At 48.6% G+C, this 23,757-nt stretch overlaps 2 protein-coding genes across 5 annotated transcripts in view; both read right to left on the reverse strand.

Moving 5' to 3' along the window:
• LOC137363192 (uncharacterized) overlaps positions 1–7,655 on the reverse strand; it is a 14,879-nt gene extending 7,224 nt beyond the window's left edge. Inside the window, exons 1-6 of the mRNA XM_068027174.1 lie at positions 7,589–7,655; positions 6,601–6,707; positions 3,582–3,724; positions 2,908–3,338; positions 1,748–1,966; positions 1,303–1,358 (exon numbers count right to left, since the gene is read on the reverse strand). Of these exons, the coding sequence (XP_067883275.1) occupies positions 1,303–1,358; positions 1,748–1,966; positions 2,908–3,338; positions 3,582–3,724; positions 6,601–6,707; positions 7,589–7,655 (1,023 nt within the window). The remainder of the gene's footprint in view (positions 1–1,302; positions 1,359–1,747; positions 1,967–2,907; positions 3,339–3,581; positions 3,725–6,600; positions 6,708–7,588) is intronic.
• The window catches only part of rapgef2b (Rap guanine nucleotide exchange factor 2b), a 660,162-nt gene that overhangs the window by 421,143 nt on the left and 215,262 nt on the right, over positions 1–23,757 (reverse strand). For all 4 annotated transcript variants that reach the window (XM_068041792.1, XM_068041802.1, XM_068041811.1 and 1 more), the window contains exon 4: positions 22,555–22,638. In XM_068041792.1, the coding sequence (XP_067897893.1) occupies positions 22,555–22,638 (84 nt within the window). The remainder of the gene's footprint in view (positions 1–22,554; positions 22,639–23,757) is intronic.

Consider the following 23,757-nt stretch of genomic DNA (forward strand, 5'->3'; position numbering starts at 1 on the left):
TAAGAGGGGTGGAGGGGGGGAGAAGAGGGGTGGAGGGGGGGAGGAAGAGGGGTGGAGATGGAGGAAGAGGGGTGGAGATGGGAGGAAGAGGGGTGGAGATGGGAGGAAGAGGGGTGGAGGGGGGGAGGAAGAGGGGTGGAGGGGGGAGGAAGAGGGGTGGAGGGGGGGAGGAAGAGGGGTGGAGGGGGGGAGGAAGAGGGGTGGAGGGGGGGGAGAAGAGGGGTGGAGGGGGGGGGAGAAGAGGGTGGAGGGGGGGGGAGAAGAGGGGTGGAGGGGGGGGAGAAGAGGGGTGGAGGGGGGAGGAAGAGGGTGGAGATGGGAGGAAGAGGGTGGAGATGGAGGAAGAGGGGTGGAGATGGAGGAAGAGGGGTGGAGATGGAGAAGAGGGTGGAGGGGGGAGGAAGAGGGGTGGAGGGGGGGAGGAAGAGGGGTGGAGGGGGGGAGAAGAGGGGTGGAGGGGGGGGGGGGGGAGAAGAGGGTGGAGGGGGGGGGAGAAGAGCGTGGAGGGGCGGGGAGAAGAGGGGTGGAGGGGGGGGGGGAGAAGAGGGGTGGAGGGGGGGGGAGAAGAGGGGTGGAGGGGGGGGGAGAAGAGGGGTGGAGGGGGGGGGAGAAGAGGGGTGGAGGGGGGGAGAAGAGGGGTGGAGGGGGGGAGAAGAGGGGGGAGGGGGGAGAAGAGGGGTGGAGGGGGGGTGAGAAGAGGGTGGAAGGGGGGGGAGAAGAGGGGTGGAAGGGGGGGGAGAGAGGGGTGGAAGGGGGGGGAGAAGAGGGGTGGAGGGGGGGAGAAGAGGGGTGGAGGGGGGGGGAGAAGAGGGGTGGAGGGGTGGGGAGAAGAGGGGTGGAGGGGGGGAGAGGGGTGGGGGGGGAGAAGAGGGTGAAGGGGGGGAGAAGAGGGGTGAAGTGGGGGGAGAAGAGGGGTGAAGTGGGGGGGAGAAGAGGGGTGAGGGGGGGGGAGAAGAGGGGTGGAGGGGGGGAGAAGAGGGGTGGAGGGGGGGGAGAAGAGGGTGGAGGGGGGGGGAGAAGAGGGGTGGAGGGGGGGGAGAAGAGGGGTGGAGGGGGGGAGAAGAGGGGTGGAGGGGGGGGAGAAGAGGGGTGGAGGGGGGGAGAAGAGGGGTGGAGGGGGGGAGAAGAGGGGTGGAGGGGGGAGAAGAGGGGTGGAGGGGGGGAGAAGAGGGGTGGAGGGGGGGAGAAGAGGGTGGAGGGGGGAGAAGAGGGGTGGAGGGGGGGGAGAAGAGGGGTGGAGGGGGGGAGAAGAGGGGGGGAGGGGGGGGAGAAGAGGGGTGGAGGGGGGGAGAAGAGGGGTGAAGGGGGGGGAGAAGAGGGTGGAGGGGGGGAGAAGAGGGGTGGAGGGGGGGGAGAAGAGGGGTGGAGGGGGGGGGAGAAGAGGGGGGAGAAGAGGGGGAGGGGGGGAGAAGAGGGGTGGAGGGGGAGGAGAAGAGGGTGGAGGGGGGAGAAGAGGGGTGGAGGGGGGGGAGAAGAGGGGTGGAGGGGGGGGAGAAGAGGGGTGGAGGGGGGGGAGAAGAGGGTGGAGGGGGGGAGAAGAGGGGGGGGAGAAGAGGGGGGGGAGAAGAGGGGGGGGAGAAGAGGGGGGGGAGAAGAGGGGGGGGAGAAGAGGGGGGGGAGAAGAGGGGGGGGAGAAGAGGGGGGGGAGAAGAGGGGGGGAGAAGAGGGGGGGAGAAGAGGGGGGGGAGAGAAAAGGGGGGGAGAAGAGGGGGGGAGAGAAAAGGGGGGGAGAAGAGGGGGGGGAGAAGAGGGGGGGGAGAGAGGGGGGGAGAAGAGGGGGGGGGAGAAGAGGGGGGGAGAAGAGGGGGGGGAGAAGAGGGGGGGGAGAAGAGGGGGGGGGGAGAAGAGGGGGGGGAGAAGAGGGGGGGGGAGAAGAGGGGGGGGGAGAAGAGGGGGGGGGGAGAAGAGGGGGGGGGAGAAGAGGGGGGGGGAGAAGAGGGGGGGGGGAGAAGAGGGGGGGGAGAAGAGGGGGGGGAGAAGAGGGGGGGAGAAGAGGGGGGGGAGAAGAGGGGGGGAGAGAGGGGGGGAGAAGAGGGGGGGGAGAAGAGGGGGGGGAGAAGAGGGGGGGAGAGAGGGGGGGGAGAAGAGGGGGGGGAGAAAGGGGGGGGGAGAAGAGGGGGGGGAGAAGAGGGGGGGAGAAGAGGGGGGGGAGAAGAGGGGGGAGAAGAGGGGGGGGGAGAAGAGGGGGGGGAGAAGAGGGGGGGGAGAAGAGGGGGGGGAGAAGAGGGGGGGGGAGAAGAGGGGGGGAGAAGAGGGGGGGAGAAGAGGGGGGGGAGAAGAGGGGGGGGGGAGAAGAGGGGGGGGGAAGAGGGGGGGGAGAAGAGGGGGGGGAGAAGAGGGGGGGGAGAAGAGGGGGGGAGAAGAGGGGGGGGAGAAGAGGGGGGGGAGAAGAGGGGGGGGAGAGAGGGGGGGGAGAAGAGGGGGGGGAGAGGGGGGGGGAGAAGAGGGGGGGAGGAGAAGAGGGGGGGGAGAAGAGGGGGGGGGAGAAGAGGGGGGGAGAAGAGGGGGGGAGAAGAGGGGGGGGAGAAGAGGGGGGAGAAGAGGGGGGGAGAAGAGGGGGGGAGAAGAGGGGGGGGAGAAGAAGAGGGGGGGGAGAAGAGGGGGGGGGAGAAGAGGGGGGGAGAAAGAGAGGGGGGGAGAGAGGGGGGGGAGAAGAGGGGGGGGAAGAAGAGGGGGGGGGAGAAGAGGGGGGGGAGAAGAGGGGGGGAGAGAGGGGGGAGAAGAGGGGGGGAGAAGGGGGGAGAAGAGGGGGGAGAAGAGGGGGGAGAAGAGAGGGGGAGGAGGGAGAAGAGAGGGGGAGAAGAGAGGGGGAGAGAGGGGGGAGAAGAGGGGGGGGAGAAGAGAGGGGAGAATGAGGGGGGGAGAAGAGGGGGGGAGAAGAGGGTGTTGAGAGAGGGGTCGGAGAGAGGGGTGGGGGGGGAGGCGGGGTGGGTGGGGGGAGGAGGGTGGGGGGGGGAGAAGAGGGGTGGGGGGGGGGAGAAGAGGGGTGTGGGGGGGAGTCAGAGGTGGTGGGGGGGAGGAGGGGTGGGGGGTCGTAGAAGGGGGTGGGGGGGAGAAGGGGGAAGGGAGAGGGGGGGGAGGGGTGAGGGGGGAAGGGAGAGGGGGGGAAGGGAGAGGGGGGGAAGGGAGGAGGGGGGAAGGGAGAGGGGGGGAAGGAGAGGGGGAAGGGAGAGGGGGGGGAAGGGAGAGGGGGGGAAGGGAGAGGGGGGAGGGAGAGGGGGAGGAGGGGGGGGAAGGGAGAGGGGGGGAAGGGAGAGGGGGGGGAAGGAGAGGGGGGGAAGGGAGAGGGGGGGGAGGGAGAGGGGGGGAAGGGAGAGGGGGGGGAAGGTGAGGGGGGGAAGGAGAGGGGGGGGAAGGGAGAGGGGGGGAAGGGAGAGGGGGGAAGGGAGAGGGGGGAAGGGAGAGGGGGGGAGGAAGGGGGGAGAGGGGCGGGGAGGGAGGAAGGGGGTCGGGAGGAAGGGGGACGGGGGAGAGGGACGGGGGGGAGAGGGACGGGGGGGAGAGGGACGGGGGGGAGAGGGACGGGGGGAGAGGGACGGGGGGAGAGGGACGGGGGGAGAGGGACGGGGGGGAGAGGGACGGGGGGGGGAGAGGGACGGGGGGGAGAGGGACGGGGGGGAGAGGGACGGGGGGGAGAGGACGGGGGGGGAGAGGGACGGGGGGGAGAGGGACGGGGGGAGAGAGGGACGGGGGGAGAGGGACGGGGGGGAGAGGGACGGGGGGGAGAGGGACGGGGGGGAGAGGGACGGGGGGAGAGGGACGGGGGGGAGAGGACGGGGGGAGAGGACGGGGGGGAGAGGACGGGGGGGAGAGGGACGGGGGGAGAGGGACGGGGGGAGGGAGGGACGGGGGGAGAGGGACGGGGGGGAGAGGGACGGGGGGGAGAGGGACGGGGGGGAGAGGGACGGGGGGGAGAGGGACGGGGGGGAGAGGGACGGGGGGAGAGGGACGGGGGAGAGGGACGGGGGGGAGAGGGACGGGGGGAGAGGGACGGGGGGGAGAGGGACGGGGGGGGAGAGGGACGGGGGGAGAGGGACGGGGGGAGAGGGACGGGGGGAGAGGGACGGGGGGAGAGGGACGGGGGGAGAGGGACGGGGGGAGAGGGGGTAGGGTTGGGAGTGGGAGGGAGGGAGAGAGGGGGGAGGGAGGGAGAGAGGGGGGAGGGAGGGAGAGCTAGAGAGTCATTTATTTACAGCACTGAAGAAAGCATTTGGCGATCAAGTTCATGCCTACTCACTGGCTCGATCCCTATAGCTCTGTAAGTCTATTTCTCTCAAGTGGCCACCCAACTTCCTCTTGAAGGCATTGATCATCTCCACTTTCACTACTCTTGTGGGCAGTGAGTTCCACGTCAGTACCACCCGCTGCGTAAAAAAGTGCTTCCTCATATTCCCCCTGCATCTTTTGCCCACAATTTGTAATCTGCATTAACTAGTCCTCGGGCTAGGGCGGGGGGAGAGAGGGACTGAGACACGAAGAGCGAGAACGCAGGGAGAGAGGGGAAGAGAGATCAAGGTCTCTCCTGCCAGATGAAAATCTATCCAGAATATTCTGCATCAAGTGCATGGGCAGAGACTAACTACTTATGCAAGCAAAAGCAATACCAGGTATGTCACTAAACTAGTTTAAATATAGTGACGAGAAAGTAAGTCAATAAATTAGTCTTCTCATTTAAAGCTTCTTCACAAAAATGCACATTTGTTGTTGTTTTGATAGTATGATGAATTTTTAATGCCTTTGTCTTTCTGAAATTTGTTCACCGGCCCCCTATGTAGGGCAAAAATTATAATGTGGCTCCCCATGCTAAAAGCTTGAACAACCCTGGGCTCAGTCGTCCTTTTCCAGATGGCACAGACACAATGGGTCAAATGGCCTCCTGCTGTGCCACAAATTTTCTATGTTTCTAGTGCTCTTTTTATGGTACTGGGGCTGCTAAAGATAAAAGCTATGACCACATTTTGAACTGTATGCCCAAATTACACTGCAAAACTATCAACTGGAACATAATTTTTATCCATTCTCGCAATAAATATGACAAAACTAAAGGTAATTTTCATGAAGACACCCAACTAAAAGAACTGCTTCTTCTTTGGCCTCCTTGTCTTGAGAGACAATGGGTAAGCGCCTGAAGGTGGTCAGTGGGTTTGTGAAGCAGCACCTGGAGTGGCTATAAAGGCCTATTCTAGAGTGACAGACTCTTCCACAGGCGCTGCAGATAAAATTGGTTGTCAGGGCTGTTACGCAGTTGGCTCTCTCCTTGCGCCTCTGTCTTTTTTCCTGCCAACTGCTAAGTCTCTTCGACTCGCCACTCTTTAGCCCCGCCTTTATGGCTGTCCACCAGCTCTGGCGATCACTGGCAACTGACTCCCACGACTTGTGTTCAATGTCACATGGCTTCATGTCTCGTTTGCAGACGTCTTTAAAGCGGAGACATGACGGCCGGTGGTCTGTACAGTGAGCTCGTCACAGGTTTCAATGTGTCCTTGGGGATCCTGCCATCTTCCATGCGGCTCACATGGTCAAGCCATCTCAAGCACCGCTGGCTCAGTAGGGTGTATATGCTGGGGATGTTGACCGCCTCGAGGACTTCTGCGTTGGAGACACGGTCCTGCCACCTGATGCCAAGGATTCTCCGGAGGCAGAGAAGATGGAATGAGTTGAGACGTTGCTCTTGGCTGATATACGTTGTCCAGGCCTCGCTGTTGTAGAGCAAGGTACTGAGGACACAGGCTTGATACACTCGGACTTTTGTGTTCCGTGTCAGTGCGCCATTTTCCCACACTCTCTTGGCCAGTCTGGACATAGCAGCAGATGCCTTTCCCATGTGCTTGTTGATTTCTGCATCTAGGGACAGGTTACTGGTGATAGTTGAGCCGAGGTAGGTGAACTCTTGAACCACTTCCAGAACGTGGTCGCCGATATTGATGGATGGAGTATTTCTGACATCCTGTCCCATGATGTTCATTTTCTTGAGGCTGATGGTTAGTTCAAATTTGTTGCAGGCAGCCGCAATCCTGCCGATGAGTCTCTGCAGACACTCTTCTGTGTGGGATGTTAATGCAGCATCGTCAGCAAAGAGGAGTTCCCTGATGAGGACTTTCCGTACTTTGGACTTCGCTCTTAGACAGGCAAGGTTGAACAACCTGCCACCTGATCTTGTGTGGAGGAAAATTCCTTCTTCTGAAGACTTGAACGCATGTGAGAGCAGCAGGGAGAAAAAAATCCCAAACAGTGTGGGTGCGAGAACACAGCCCTGTTTCACGCCACTCAGGATAGGAAAGGGGTCTGATGAGGCGCCGCTATGCTGAATTGTACCTTTCATATTGTCATGGAATGAGGTGATGATACTTAGTAGCTTTGGTGGACATCCAATCTTTGCTAGTAGTTTGAAGAGACCACGTCTGCTGACAAAGTCAAAGGCTTTGGTGAGATCTATGAAAGCAACGTAGAGGGGCATCTGTTGTTCGCAGCATTTCTCCGGTAGCTGGCGAAGGAAGAACAGCATGTCAACGGTGGATCTCTCTGCTCGAAAGCCACACTGTGCCTCAGGGTAGACACGCTCAGCCAGCTTAAAACGACTCGAGCAAAGACTTTCCCCACTATGCTGAGCAGGAAGATTCCACCGTAGTTGTTGCAATCAGCACGGTCACCCTTGTTCTTATAGAGGGTGATGATGAGAACAAGGGCGACCACGGTGACTGCAACAACTAAAAGAGTACAGTAAAGACAATAGGAGTCTCGAAGAACAATAGGGTTCTAGTTATATGACAATTTTTTTTTATACCTTTGACAGCCACTAATTCCAGTTTTACGCATTTTATTTTGGAAAAGTCAGCTACACAATTTCTATTTGCCTTATCAGAAGTAATTAATGGTTTAATTATTCACAATGCCAGGTTAATTATAAGCTTCAGGTCTACAAAGAACCTGTAGGACTTCCCCAGCTTTCCTTTAATTAAATTACTTAAACTTGAAAGGAAAGAAACATACTGATGTAAAATTCAGAAAATATTGTAAAATTAATGTTTAGTTATTTCGATTTTATAGAACACCAACCAGTGCTATTTCTACCTTTAAAATACCTTTCTAGCTTAAAATCATCCCTAAATTTGTATGCAAACAAAAACCATGTTTACACTGCATTTATCAGAGTCCTTATGGTTCTCCCAATGAAGTTATGATGGATGAGCGGGAGAAGGCCCACAGAAATTCATCCACAACATTTCAAAGAAACACTTTTGTTGGTCACCTACACACACACACACTCCAATTTTATTGGTGAATTCACAAAAGTGTACATTAACACAGTTATAAAGCTGTTATACATTTTGATTGCACAGAGCTTTCAAAGGGAGTGCTTTGCCACATCCAAGTTTCTTAACATGGCTGCGTGCATTGCCTATAATGCAGGTCAAGCGGCTGGATCAACATTTTTGGCTTAGTTTCTGGGGATTGGGGAAAGGGGAGGAAGGCTGTATTTAGTAGTAACCATGACGGTTGAGGTTGCTGCCCTTTACAGTCATTGGGTGGATTGCTGTGGTAGGAGGGTCAGGTGGGGAGTGGGGGGGTGGTTTTCTGTTCTATGAACCTTCAGAAATTAGCCCCAGGCTGCTTGGTATTTCTCCAACTCCAGGCTGAGTCTGAACATTACTCATTCTTACTGGGATATATCATGCGTGTGCTTCAGCCACACATCTGTTGGGCTACACTTCACAGAGCAGAGATGCACATTATTGCAATTAATGGCAAGAGTTGCACTAACCTGCTCATTGTAGATGGCACTTGCTCTGCAGTAAGCAGACCCAACAGATAGCTGTTTTTTTTGGAAATGCATTATCCTGGTGGTCTGTAGGATTGCTGAATGTGAGGGAATTATCAAAGTATGTGGATGAGACTACTCGTCTAGCCACAGCTTCTCCTCCAATAGTCATAGAGGGATGAAAGCTTTTGGTCTTGTGATATGCAATACATGACCTTGAGTCAAGCCTTTGTGCTTTTGCCGCAGGTAGTTATTCATTTCCAATCAGTCCTCCCTGCTTAATGGAGTCGCATCTGGGTCTCATTCACAAGCATCCCTTAGGTTTTCGGTTCTGTCTTTTCAGTTCTGTTCTGTCTGTAGAACACTATTGGAAGGGGAGGAGGAGTTCCAAGGCAATTGTTTCACACCAAAGTTTGAAAACTATTGGAAGGCTTTAAAATTAGTTCCTCATATGGACAGAGCATTATTAGTGAAGCTAAAAGGTATGAAATATCTTGGTTAACTGGTAGAAGGGCATAATCTAGCTCTTGTGGATGAGCTGCATCATCAATCCGATCATCCCTTTTTTCACACCATGCTCTGAGCGCATAAGTCCGCCCATTGAGTAGGTAAGGATTTGAATCTTGAGAGAGACGAGTGTACCCAGAAGCGCAGGGTGGTTTCCATGCCAGCAGATCTACTGTGGATATGATCTTCTCTATATATCAGCTACAACAGAAATGTAGGGTACAAAGTATACCCTTTTACCTTACTTCTGTAGGTAGGCATTTGACACCGTCAGCACAGCAGGGTTCTACAAGATTTTGGGAAAAAGTGGCTGTCCACCGAAGCTCCTCAGTTTCATCCACTCCTTCCATGACAACATGCACTGTATAGTTTGACGGCTCGACTTCTGACAGTTTTAGAGAGAAGAATGGAGTGAAACAGGGTTGTGTCCTTGCCCCAACTCTGTTTGGCCTCTGCTTCTCCATGCTCCTGACCTTCACCTTCCCTGCAGATATGGAAGGAGTCTACTTGCACACTAGGTCAGACTGCAAGCTCTACAATCTATGAAGGCTGAAAGCAATGACAAAAATACATCACATCCTGATCAGAGAACTCCTTTATTTTTTTTTTTTAAGAGATACAGCACTGAAACAGGCCCTTCAGCCCACCGAGTCTGTGCCGACCATCAACCACCCATTTATACTAATCCTACACTAATCCCATATTCCTACCACATCCCCACCTGTCCCTATATTTCCCTACCATCTACCTATACTAGGGACAATTTATAATGGCCAATTTACCTACCAACCTGCAAGTCTTTTTGGCTGTGGGAGGAAACCGGAGCACCCGGAGAAAACCCACACAGACACAGGGAGAACTTGCAAACTCCACACAGGCAGTACCCAGAATTGAACCCGGGTCGCTGGAGCTCTGACGCTGCGGTGCTAACCACTGCGCCGCCCTATTGCGCCACTGTGCCTGCTGATGATGCTGCGCTAGTCACTCAAACGGAAACTCAGTTACAAAGATTCATGGACTGTCTCTCCTGTGCCTGTAACTTGTTCTCTTTGACTATAAGCATCAAGAAAACCCTGGGTGATGGGACAAGATGTTGCATCTCTGCCCCTGAACACACTAAATAACACCCCACTGGAAGTGGTTAGCAACCTCTGCTACCTTGGGTCCATGGTGACAGACAATTTTTTACTTGATGCAGAGCTCGATACACGCAAAGGGAAAGTAGATACTACCTTTGGCCGACTTGTGAAAACGCGCATGGGATATCAAGCAGCTGACCCTTAGGACCAAGCTGATGGTTTCTAAGGCTTGTGTTCTCAGCACCTTGCTGTATGGCTGTGAAACATGAGTGACTTACAACAACCAGGAAAAGAAGCTCAATAATTTCCATCTTCGCTGTCTGCGGCACATTATGGGTATATCCTGGAGGGAGAAAATCACAAATGTGGCTGTCCTCTCAAAGGCAGAGCTCCCAAATATGTTGGCACTAATCAAACAGAGGCAGCTTCAGCAGATCGGACATGATGGAAGACGGTCGCATACCCAAGGACCTTCTGTATGGTGAGGTAAAGCTTACTACTACTAATAAAACCTTACTAATAAATTACCTGAGTCTCAGAAGATTATTTCAATTATGTGTTAATTTATTTATTTTTCTTAATTAATTTATAATTAATAAACCCCACTACTACTCAGCTCAAGTTCTGATGAAGGGTCGCAGACCTGAAACGTTAACTCTGTTTCTCTCTCCAAAAATGCTGCCAGACCTGCTGAGTATTTCCAGCACTTTCTGTTCTCATTGCACTACTAGTAAACCCCAATACTAATGAGTTTTACTAATCAGCAGGTGATGTGTTGCAGCTGCAGTATGTGGGAGTTTGTAGACACCAGTGCGATGCAAGGCAAACACGTCTGCAGTGAGTGCTTGTAGCTCGAGGAGCTTTGGCTCAGAGTCAATGAGCTGGAGGCTGAGCTACAGGCACTGCGATGCATCAGGGAGGGAAAAAGTTTGTTCCAGAAAGTAGTCACACCCCTTTAGGATACAGACTTCTGATTTGGTCAGTAGTCATACAGGAGGATGTGACTACGAGTGAGGCAGGTAAGGGGATCAAGAAGGCAGAAGTGGAGGAATCTCAGCCCTTGCAATTGTCCAACAGGTTTGAGGTTCTTTCAGCTTGTATGGATGAAAGTGAGGGTTGCAGGGTGAATGAGCAAACTGACTATGGCACCATGGTACAGGAAGCCATTCAAAAGGTGGGAGTGAATAGAAATGTAGTGATAGTAGGAGAAAGCATAGCTGTGGGACCGACACAGTTCTCTACAGCGAACAGCGAGATGTCAGAAGGCTGCGTTGCCTGCCCAGTGCCAGGGCTGGAGAGGAGCTTGCAGTGAGAGGGGGAGGATCCAGTTGTTGAGGTCCACGTGATGCCAACGACATAGATAGGACAAGACAGAGGCTCTACATAGGAAGTATGAGCAGCTAGGGGCTAAATTAAAAAGCAGAACCTCAAAAGTAATAATCTCCGAATTGTTACCTGAGCCACGAGCAAATGGGCATTGGGTAAATAAGCTCAGAGAACTAAAAGCGTGACTGAAAGATAAGTGTGAGAGAAATGGGTTTCGATTCATGGGGCATTGGCACCAGTTCTGTGGAAAGTGGGAGATGTACCACTGGGATGGTCTTGACCTGAACCATGCTGGGACTAGTGTTCTGGCGAGTCGTATAACTAGGACGGTAGAGAGGGCTTTAAATTAAATATGGGTGCGAGGGATCAAGTGAGAGAAAATGTGATAAAGAGAGAGGACAAAGCAAAAGAGCAAGGTAGCAATAAGGGTAATTATAATCAGAATGTGGCAGGAAGGGACAGAGCGCACAAACTTAAAAGTGTGCCAGCAGATAAGGCAAGAGGTTGTGAAAATAATAAAAAGACAGGATTAAAGGCACTCTATCTGAATGCACAGTGCATTCGCAACAAGGTAGATGAATTGACAACACAAATAGAAGTAAACAGTTATGGTCTAATTGCCATGACAGAGTTGGCTGCAGGGTGACCAAGGCTGGGAACTGAATGCCTAAGGGTATTCGACATTTATGAAGGATAGGCAAAAAGGAGTAGGTGGGTAGAGCTGTTAATAAAGGATGAGATCAGTACATTAGTGAGAGAGGATCTTGGATCAAAAGATCAAGATGTAGAATCAGTTTGAGTAGAGCTAAGAAACATCAAGGGGCAGCAAACATTGGTAGGAGTTGTTTATAAGACACTAAACAATAGTGGTAATGTAGGGCACAGTATAAATCAGGAAATTAGAGGTGCATGTAACGAGGGTAATACAGTAATCATGGGGGATTTCAATCTACATGCAGACTTGGTAAACCTAATTAGCACTAATGCTGTGGAAGACGAATTCCTGGAATGTATACGAGATGGTTTTCTACAACAGTAAGTTATATAAATGGGCTATTTTAGATCTGCTATTGTACAATGAGAAAGGGCTAATTAATAACTTCGTGAAAGAGACTTTAGGGAAGAGTGACCATAATATGTTAGAATTTTACTTAAAGTTTTTAAGTGCTGTAATTCAATCCGAAACTAGGATCTTAAATCTAAACAAAAGGAAACTAAGAAGGTATGAGGGGCAAATTGGTTGTGATAGAGTGGGAAACTACATTAGAAGGTATGATGGTAGACAGGCAATGGCTAGCATTTAAAGAATTAATACATGGTTTACAACAAATCTACATTCCTTTGAGGCACAAAGCCCAACAGGGAAAATGATCCAACCATGGCTAACAAGAGAAGTAAAAGACTGTAGTAGACCACAAGGAAGAGGCTTATAAAGTTGCCAAAAAAGTCGTAAGCCTGAAGATTGGGAGCAATTTAGAATTCAGCAAAGCAGGACCAAGAAACTGATAAAGAGAAAATGGAATATGAAAGTAAACTAGCAAACAACATAAAACCAGACTGTAAAAGCTTCTATAGGTAAGTAAAAAGGAAAAGATTAGCAAAGACAAATGTGGGCCCATTACAGGCAGAGACGGGGGAATTTATAATGGGGAATAAGGAAATGGCAGAGCAACTAAACAAATACTTTGTGTCTGTCTTCATGGAAGAAGATACATAAAACCTCCCAGAAATACTAGAGAAGCAAGGGAGCAGCGAGAATGAGGAAGTGAAAGAAATTAGTCTGAGCAAAAAAGTAGTATTGGAGAAATTAATGGGACTGAAAGTTAATAGATCCCCTGGACCTGGTGATCTACATCCCAGAGTACTGAAAGAGGTGGCTGTCGAGGTGGTGGATGCATTGGTGATCATCTTCCAAACGTCCCTGGATTCTGCAGTGGTTCCTCCAGATTGGAAGGTAGCAAATATAACCCCACTTTTTAAGAAAGGAAAGAGAGAAAACGGGGAACTACAGACCTGTTAGCCTGACATCAATCGTAGGGAAAATGCTAGAATATATTACAAAGAATGTGATAACTAGACACTTAGAAAATAATGGTAGGAATGGGAAGAGTGAACATGGATTTATGAAAGGGAAATTATGTCCTTGCAGGGGCGTTTGCTCGTGCTGTTGTAAAGGATTTAAACTAGAATGGGATGGGAACCTGAGTGGGGAGACTGAAGAGGAAACAAGGATAGAAAGAAAAGACAGTAAACAAAAAGGAAAAAGTGGAAGGTATAATAGAAATGAAGGGCAAGAAACAAGTAGGGCCATAGTGCTAAATAATGCTAAGATGACGAAGAATGTTAAAAAGACAAGCCTGAAAGCATTGTGTCTCAATGCGCGGAGTATTCGCAATAAAGTAGGCAAATTAACCACGCAAATAGATGTAAATGGATATGATATTGCTGCAATTATGGAGACTTCCCTAAAGTATGTTCACCCTACAGCCATAAATTTAGGGAAGCTTGCAGAGAACATAAAAACTGACTGTAAAAGCTTCTATAGATATGTGAAGAGAAAAAGATTAATGAAGGCAAATGTGGGTCCCTTACAGTCAGAAACGGGGGAATTTATAATAGCGAACAAAGAAATGGCAGACCAATTAAATACTTTGGTTCTGTCTTCACAAAGGAGGACACAAATTACCTCCCAGAAATGTTGGGGAACATAGGGTCTAGTGAGAAGGAGGAACTGCATGAAATCAGTATTAGTAGGGAAATGGGGTTAGGGAAATTGACGGGATTGAAATCCCCAGGGCCTATCCCAGAGTACTTAAGGAAGTGGACCTAGAAATAGTAGATGCATTGCTGGTCATTTTTCAAAATTCTATAGACTCTGGAACAGTTCCGACAGATTGGAGGGTAGTTAATGTAACCCTATTTAAAAAAAGGAGGGAGAGAGAAAATAGGGAATTATAGACCGGTTAGCTTGACATCAGTAGTGGGGAAAATGCTAGAGTCCATTATAAAAGATGTAATAGCAGAACACTTGGAAAACAGTGACAGGATCGGACAAAGGCAACATGGATTTACAAAAGGGAAATCATGCTTCACAAATCGACTGGAATTTTTTGAGGATGCAACTAACAGAATAGATAAGGGAGAACCAGTGGATGTGGTGTATTTGGGCTTTCAGAAGGCTTTCGATAAGGTCCCATATGAGAGATTAGCATGCAAAATTGAAGCACATGGGATTGGGGGTAAGGTACTGACATGGATACAGAACTGGCTGGCAGACAAGAAACAAAGAGCAGGAATAAATGGGTCTTTTTCTGAGTGGCAGGCAGTGACTAGTGGGGTACCACAGGGATCAGAGCTAGGACTCCAGCTATTCACAATATATATGAATGATATAGATGAGGGAATTAAATGTAATATATCCAAGTTTGCAGGCGACACAAAGCTGGGTGGGAGTGTGAGCTGTGAGGAGGATTCATAGAAGCTCCAGTGTGATTTGGACAGGTTGAGTGAGTGGGCAAATGCATGGCAGATGCAGTATAATGTTGATAAATGTGAGGTTATCTACTCTGGAGGCAAAAACAGGAAGGCAGATTATCTGAACGGCGATAGATTGGGAAAGGGGGAGGTGCAGCGAGACCTGGTTGTCCTTGTGCACCAGTCGCTGAAAGTACGCATGCAGGTACAGCAGGCAGTTAAGAAGGCAAATGGTATGTTGGCCTTCATAGCGAGAGGATTCGAGTACAGGAGCAGTGAAGTATTGTTGCGATTATACAAGGCCTTGGTGAGACCACACCTTGAGTATTGTGTGCAGTTTTGGTCTCCTTATCTGAGGAAGGATCTTCTTGCTATAGAGGGAGTGCAGCGAAGGTTTACCAAACTGATTCCAGGAATGGCAGGACTGACGTATGGAGAGAGATTGGGTCGATTAGGCTTGTATTCGCTAGTTTAGAAGAATGAGAGGGGATCTCATAGAAACATACAAAATTCTAACAGGACTGGACAGACTTGATGCTGGAAGGATGTTCCCAATGGCAGGGGAGTCCAGGACCAGTGATCACAGTCAAGGATAAGGGGTATGCCATATAGGACTGAGATGAGGAGAGATTTGTTTTACCCAGAGTGGTGAACCTGTGGAATTCTCTACCTCGGAAAGCAGTTGAGGCCAAACCATTAAATATATTCAAGAAAGAGTTAGATATAGTTCTTGGGGCTAAAGGGATCAAGGGATATGGGGAGAAAGCGGGAACAGGGTACAGAGTTTGGATGATCAGCCATGATCGTATTGAATGGCGAAACAGGCTTGAAGGGCTGAATGGCCTACTCCTGCTCCTATTTTTCTATGTTTGACAAACCTGTTAATTTGAGCAGGATATGATTCTATGCTGAGGGAACCAGTGGATGTGGTGTATTTGGATTTTCTGAAGGCTTTCAATAAGGTCCCACACAGGAGGTTAGTGAGCAAAATTAGAGCACATGGGATTGGGGGTAACATACTGGCATGGATTGAGAATTGGTTAACGGATTGAAAACAGAAAGTAGGAATAAATGGGTCATTCTCAGGTTTGCAGGCTGTGACTCGTGGGGATCAGAGCTTGGACCACAGCTATTCACAATCTATATCGATGATTTGAATGTCAAGACCAAATGTAATATTTCTAAGTTTGCTGATGACACAAAACTAGGTGGGAATGTGAGTTGTGAGGAGGATGCAAAGAGGCTTCAAGGGGATTTAGACAGGCTAAGTGAGTGAGCAAGAACATGGCAGTTGGAATATAATGTGGAAAAATGTGAAGTTATCCACTTTGGTAGGAAAAACCGAAATGCAGAGTATTTCTTCAATGGTGAGAGGTTGGGAAGTGTTAATGTTCAAAGGGACCTGGGTGTCCCTGTTCATAAGTTACTAAAAGCTAACATGCACCTGCAGCAAGCAATTAGGAAGGCAAATGGTATGTTGGTCTTTACTACAAGTGGATTTGAATACAGGAGTAAAGAAGTCTTGCTGCAATTGTATAGAGCCCTGGTGAGACTGCACCTAGATTACTGTGTACAGTTTTGGTCTCCTTACCTGAGGAAGGATATCCTTGCCATAGAGGGAGTGCAACGAAGGTTGATCAGACTGATTCCTGGGATTGTCCTATGAGGAGAGATTGAGGAGACTGTGCCTATCTTCTCTAGAATTTCAAAGAATGGGAGTTGACCTCATTGAAGCATACAAAGTTCTTACAGGGCACGACTGGGTTGATGCAGGAAGGATGTTTCCCTGGCTGGCAGGGGGGTGTGGTGGGGGTGGGGTCTAGGACCAGGGGACACAGTCTCAGAATAAGAAATAGGCTATTAGGGACTGAGATGCGGAGGAACTTCTTCAGTCAGAGGGTGGTGAATCTTTGGAATTCTCTATCCCAGAGGGCTGTGGAGGCTTAGTCATCAAGTATATTCAAGACATGGATCAATAGATTTCTAGATATTAAATATATCAAGGGATATTGGAAAATGGCATTGAGATAGAAGATCAGCCATGATCCAGTTGAATGGCAGAGCAAGCTTGAGGGGCTGAATGGCCTATTCCTGCTCCTATGTACGTAGGAAGTGCTGAGAGAACCAACAACCTTACCTCGTCCTCCAAATTCTACCTGCTGCAGATGGATCAAACCATTACCGTACTGCTGGAAGTGACCACCACACAGTCCTTTTGGAGACAAAGTCTATCTGCACACGGAGGACGCCCTCCATCGTGTTGTGTGACACTACCACTGCGCTAAATGGGATAGACTCAGAACAGATCTAGCAGCATGAAACTGGGCAACCATGAGGCGCCGTGGGCCATCAGCAGCAACAGAATTGTATTCAACCACAATCTGTAATCTCATGGTCCAGCATATCCCTCATTCTACTATTACCATTAAGCCAGGGGACCAACCTTGGTTCAATGAGGTACATACAATAGCATGTCTGGAGCAGCACCAGGCATAACTAAAAATGAGGTGCAAACTTGGTGAAGCTACAACACGTGACTATAGGATGCTAAACAGCAAAAGCAACATGTTGCAGACAGAGCTAAGCAATCCCACAACAAACAGATCAGATCAAAGCTCTGCAGACCTGCCACATCTAGTTGTGAATGGTGGTGGACAATTAAGAAAATAACGGAGAGAGGAGGCTCCATGAATATCCCCATCCTCAAGGATGGGGGAGCTCAGCACATGAATGCAAAAGAAAAGGCTGAAGTGTTTGCAACTTCAAAGAAAGTGAAAGCATGAGTTCCAAGTGAATGATCCATCTTGGCTGCCTCCTGAGCTCCTCAGTATCACAGATGCCAGTCTTCAGATAATTCAATTCACTCCATATGATAGCAAGTAACAGCTGAGCACAATGGACAGAGCAAAGGCTATAGGCCCCAACAACATTCCAGCTGTAGTACTGAAGACTTGTGCTCCAGAACTAGCCATGTCTCTAGCCAAGATGTTTCTACAATATTGGCATCTATCCGACAATGTGGAAAATTGCCCAGGTATGTGTTCACAAAAGCCAGACAAATCCAAACAGGTCAACTGCCACCCCATCAGTCTACTCTCAATCATCAGCAACAGCAAAATGATGAAATGTGTCAACAGTGCTATCAAGCGCCACTTACACACTAATAATCTGCTGCTGATGCTCAGTTTGGGTTCCACCAGGACTGCTCAGCTCCAGACCTCATTACAGCCTTGATCCAAACATGGCCAAAAGAGCTGAACACCAAAGGACCAAAGGTCAGGTGAGAATGACTGCCCTTAACATCAAGGTGACCGAGCAGCCCCGGTAAAATTCGAGTCAATGGGAATCGGGGGAAACTCTCCACTGGTTGGAGTCATACCTAGCACAAACGAAGATGGTTGTGGTTGTTGGAGGCCAATCATTTCAGCCCCAGGACACCACTGCAGAAGTTCCTCAGAGCAGTGACCTAGGCCCAACCACATTCAGCTGCTTCATCAATGACCTTCCCTCCATCATAAGGTCAGAAGTGGGGATAAAAGTAAAATACTGCAGATGCTGGAAATCTGAAATAAAAACAAGAAATGCTGGAAATACTCAGCAGGTCTGGTACCATCTGTGGAGGGAGAAGCAGAGTTAACGTTTCAGGCCAGTGACCCTTCATCAGAACTGTCAGAGGCTAGAAATGTAATAGGTTTTAAGCATGTAAAGCGGGGGTGGGGCAAGAGATAACAAAAGAGGTGTTGATAGCACAAGGTCAGAGAGAATAACTGACCAGAAGGTCATGGGCAAAGGCAAACGTAATGTTCATGATGTGGTGAAAGACAAAGCGTTCGTACAGAGCAGCTATTAATTGACAGAAAACTGAACAGCCTGGCCCCAAGCACAAACATGAAAAAAACAGTGGGTAGGCACAGTAGAAACAAACGAAACAAGCTAAAATAAAACACATAAAAAAGAAAAAATAACTTCCAGAAGTGGGGATGTTTGCTGATGATTGCACAGTGTTCAATTCCATTTGCAACTTCTCAGATAATTAAGCAGCCTGTGCTTAAATGCAACAAAACCTGGTCATTCAGGGTTGGGCTGATAAATGGCAAGCAACTTATGCACCACACAAGTGCTGGGAATTGACCATTTCCAACAAGGGAGAACCTAACCATCTCCCCTTAACATTCAACGGCATTACCATTGCTGAGTCCCCCAACAACATCTTGGGGGGCACCATTGACCAGGAACTGAAGTGGACCAGCCACACAAATACACAAGAGCGAGTCAGAGGCTGGAAATTCTGCAGTGAGTAACTTACCTCCTGATGCCCCAGTGCAGCTCCAACACCACTCAAGAAGCTTGACACCATGCAGGATAAAGCAGCCCACTTGATTGGCATCCCCACTATCACCTTAAACATTCACTCCCTTCACCACCAGCACATAGTAGCTGCAGTGTGTACCATCTACAAGCTGCACCGCAGCAACTCGCCATGACTCCTTCGACAGCACCTTCCAAACCCTCGACTTTTACCATCTAGAAGAACACGGGCAACAGACGCATGGGAACACCATCACCTGCAAATTCCCCTCAAAGTCACACACCACACTGACTTGGAAATGTTTCTCTGTCGCTGCATCAAAATACTCCCTCCCTAACAGCACTGTGGGTCTACCACATGGACTACAGCGGTTCAAGAAGGTGGCTCATCACCATCTCCTCAAGGCAATTAGGGACGGGCATAAATGCTGGCCTAACCAGTGACGCCCACATCCAAGAATAAATATTTTTAAAAACTGCAGGGGTTGCCTGTCAATCCCTGGAGCCTTCCCAGACTGGAAACTATTTACCACCAGATAGAGTTTACTGACTGAGACTGAGGCATTAATACGTGCTTCCCTGGAACAGTTGGGGAACAGTAGGTTGGGCATTTTAATTTTTATTCATCATTACACCAGATAAACTAAGAATTTAGGTATTCATAGAAACATATAGCACAGAAGGAGGCCATTCACCCATTGTGTCTGTGCTGGTTCTTTGAAAGAACTATCCATTTAGACTCAACTGTTCTGTTCCCACAGCTCTGCAAATTTATCTTTCTCAAGTATATATTTCATTGCCTTTTGAAAGTTACAACTGAACCTGCTTCCAGCAATCAGGTAGTGCTTTCCAGATTATAATTTACCACATAAAAATAATTTTCATTTACCCAATTATCTTTCCGGAGGAGAAGGGTCACTGACCCGAAACGTTAACTCTGCTTCTCTTTTCACAGATGCTGCCAGACCTGCTGAGTGGTTCCAGCATTTCTTGTTTTTATTTCAGATTTCCAGCATCCGCAGTATTTTGCTTTTATCTTAAATCTGTGTTCTTTGTTACTGACCCTCTTGTCAATGGAAATAGTTTCTCTTCGCCTATTCTATCAAAACCTCTCATCATTTAGAACACGTCTATTCAATCTCCCCTTAAACTTTTTCTGCACTAAAAAGCATAATCTTATCATGCATTCCTGTTTAACTTCACTTTCCCCATTCTTCTTTCTTTCTCTCTTGGGTAGTAGGTGAAACTTACTGCAAACATATGTGAAGTACTGAAGCGTGGCATATATTGCAAGGGAAACTGTGCAACAGGAATACTCCATGGATGGTGTTGAAATAGTAAAGGATGAAGTTAAAAAAAGACCTAGGAGGCTGAGTAGGCTCAAAACTCAATGCCCCACCAATACGGAGCAGTAATCAACAAAGCCAATATAGCTGCAACAGTAGAACAAAAATCAGAGAAACTCATGATGAAACTGTGTTATGCTCTGGTCAGATCATCTGATAGATCCTTGGGAGACTCCAGGCAGCAACTTTATATGAGCGGGAAGAGAAGTTACTGCAGAAGATTCTCTGACTACAACTGAATATGTAAGAATTGATCCAGGCAAGAGCAGGTCCAGCCAGCTGGACAACAGAGAAGCATCGCTGTTGGAGGAGAATAGCATAGTCAACTGTATCAAAGGCTGACAGTCACACAGGATGTCATTTGTGACTTTGATGTGGGCCGTTTCAGTTCAAGGGTGGGAAACCTGTTTGACAGGTTCAAATATGGAGTTTTGGGAAAGATTTGGGCACAGATTTGGGAGGGAACAACACATTCAAGGATTTTGGAGAGGAAAGTGACATTAGAGATGGAGTGCTACTTTGCAAAGATTGAGGGATCAAGATTTTTTTTGTGGGTGGGGGTGGGGTTGATGACAGAGATTTGAAAGGGTGGCAGACAGTACCAGAGAAGGAACCATTAACAACATCAATATAGGGGCAGGAGAGGAAGTTGGGTAGCCAGCAGTTTGCTGAGACTAGAGCTGAGAGATCAGGAGATGGATCTCATTGACAAGATGAGCTTGGAGAAGGCGTGAGGAAATACAGGCGAGAAACTACAGAAAGATACAAGTTCATGGCTAGGGAAGCGAGGAGCCTTGGAGGAAGTTTATCTCGGTGGGGTAGCAAAAGGGAGAAAAGCAGCAGACAGCTGAACAGATGGTCTCAATCATCGTGGCAAAGTAGTCCATGAGCTTCTCACATGTTGTTGGAGGCGATGGTGGAGCAGGCAGAAGAGAGAGATTTAAGATGACAGATGGTCATGAGAAGAGAAGCTGGGGGTCACCTTTGCATTTCAGGATGATCTTGCAATAATATGCACTTTTGACAGAGGAGACCAGGACCCAATCGTGCTTTGTGTGGTCCAGCCAGATCTGGCAATGAATGACTCAGCCAGTTGCCTGCCATAAATGTTCAAGTCCATGTCTATTGGACTTAAGGAAGCAAAATTGGAGTCTTTACTGGGGGAACAACCAGGGTGAGAAGTGTAAGGGTTTTACTGGGGCAAAGGTTTCAAAGGTGGAGAGGGTTGCATGTGCCTAAGCAAATCAGTAGCTGCAAAAACATGGTGACTGGAGGGTCAAAGGCTAGCAAATTGGCAATTTAAAATTGCAGCTCCAAGTGAAATTGGGGAAGAGCGTTTTTCAGGACCAGACACAAAAAGATGAGAGGTTGGGGCGGAATGTGAATTGGGAAGGATACAAGGAAGTGATCATAAATAGCCTTATGCATGATTACGCTCAGCATAGAGAGGTCTCATGAGATGACCAGGTCAAGGGGGTGGCCATGACTATGGGTAGGCTAGTTCATATGGAGGGAGAGGTTTATTTATTTATTTATTTAGAGATACAGCACTGAAACAGGTCCTTTGGCCCACCGAGCCTGTGCCGACCAACAACCACCCATTTATACTAATCCTATATTAACGCCATATTCTCTACCACATCCCCACCATTCTCCTACCACCGACCTACACTAGGGGCAATTTAAGCCAATTTACCTATCAACCTGCAAGTCTTTGGCTGTGGGAGAAAACCGGCGCACTCGGCGGAAACCCATGCAGACACAGGGAGAACTTGCAAACTCCGCACAGGCAGGACCCAGAACTGAACCCGGGTCGCTGGAGCTGTGAGGCTGCGGTGCTAACCACTGCGAAGAGAGGACAAGACGCATTGACAATGAGGTTGAGGTTGAAATCTCTGAGGTGAGAAGTCACTCTGTACAGAAGCAGAGGGAGGAAAGCAACTAAGATATTTTGGTGAGAAACGTGGCGTGATACTTGAATGGGCAGTAGGAATTGAAGATTTTAAAGGAGAGGCAGGAGGGATGGAACAATGCGAGATGCTAAAAGGAGAAGGTGCCAGACATGTAGGGGGACAGAACAAGGGGAGATTTAGTGATAAGGGCCACATAGTTACAGCAGTGGTTTGGGTGGGGCAGGTGGTGGAAAATGTAGGGAGGTGTCAGTAAGGGAGAGGTGTCATTACCAATGAGCCAAGTTTCCTTCGAGACCATGATGTCGATGCAATCATCCAGAGTAAGATCATGGATGTCAAAGGCATTCTTCACAACTAAGCTGACATTCTGGAAGGAGCTGCGAAGCAGAGTGGTGATAGTTGACCGCTGCAGAGTTCATAGGGTCAGCAGAGAAAGGGGTGAAAGGAAATGGAAGAAATTGGCAAGATTATCCCCCGGCGTGCACTTAGTGGGGCAAGAGAGTAGGACGGCACTGTTGGGGTTGCTACTCAACGAGTGCTCTTTGGAGGATGCCAATTTCTTTTTATATAAAGTTTTCAGATCATTTTATAAGAATAATAAGACCCTTCAATAATACATGTAGCAAGTAATCATTTTTCAGTCTATTAGTGCAGCATATGTTAATAAATGTAATAACAGCATTTCAAACACAATAAATTACAAATACGCAATGTATTTCACGTGTTGGAATTGGTTGCCAATAACTTGAACAATTATAAAATTCAATATTCAAATAACTAATGCTCTACACAAAACATTCATTTACATTCAACTTTTTAAAGTTTGTTTACTGCAAACATACCTGCTTCTGGGAAGAAACATGGACTCTTTGATGAATACAGAACCGGACAAGAGTATGTACCAACATGTTCCAATATCATCAGGGCTAGAATAAAGAAGGGAAAAATAAGTAACATGAAAGACAGAAAATGGGAATAAATTACAACAAAAACTAACTGCACTGATAAATATGTAAATCTACATGTAAATAAATAAACCTGTAGAATCAGTATACACACAAAGCTCTGTGGGTCAGCTGAAACAAGCGTTCACATATTAGAAGATCTCAGAACTTTCCAATTATTACCATACATTACCTATACAGTTTTGATTCATCTACATAGCACACGAAGATTAATACAGATTTTTGTGAAATGACCACACTAGAGTTTCAGCAGGTCTATACTGAGTGGTCACCTGCACAGATCATCAATTAATACAAAGATCATATTCTCCAATAATCTTACAATCCAGAATACATTAAAAATTTTGCATCTGAATCCACAAAACCTGGTGTTGTTACGTCAATGTGTTTTGTTGAATGACAATTTTCTTTGGTCCACTAACTGGAGATCTCAAATTATATATTTTTTAAAGAAATTTAAAAAGAACATTTATAACAGAATGACTACAGGTAGCTTAAGATGATCATATAGTTTGCTACACTGTATCCTACATTGCAAAGGACTGTGAGGAAGGAGACGCAATGTCTGCTAATTCCACAGCAAGCACCAAGATCCAGCCAGTTTAAAGAAACTGCTTGTTCTTTTTTGCAAGAGAGAAATACTGCTAATTGCTATGTTTTGAATCACTGAGTGACTGTCATGTGACAAGCCCATCCTCATCTGTAGTTTTAAGCTAGCGTTTTCTCTGCAGCAGAGGAGAAGCAACTGGACTCTGACATGAGCAGACCCTAAGTGGTCTCTATATCTCTCCATTCCAGCTTGAACTCTTTCAAATCCTGTTTGTTGATTGTAGCCGGAGTGTGCAAAGGTGGTCAATCAGAAAACCCGTTGGAGGAAGTCATCCACATCGCTATCTCCAAAAGACTCACCGAGCCAGTCATTTGTAACAGGAAACTACAGGCCAGTTAGCTTAACATCTGTCTTAGGGAAATGTTACAAGCTATTATTAAAGATGTTATAGCAGGGCACTTAGACAAATTCAAGGTAATCAGGTAGAGTCAATATGGATTCGTGAAAGGGAAATCATGTTTAACCAATTT

The sequence above is a fragment of the Heterodontus francisci genome, chromosome 1, assembly GCF_036365525.1.
Source record: "Heterodontus francisci isolate sHetFra1 chromosome 1, sHetFra1.hap1, whole genome shotgun sequence".
Classification (NCBI taxonomy): Eukaryota; Metazoa; Chordata; class Chondrichthyes; order Heterodontiformes; family Heterodontidae; genus Heterodontus; species Heterodontus francisci.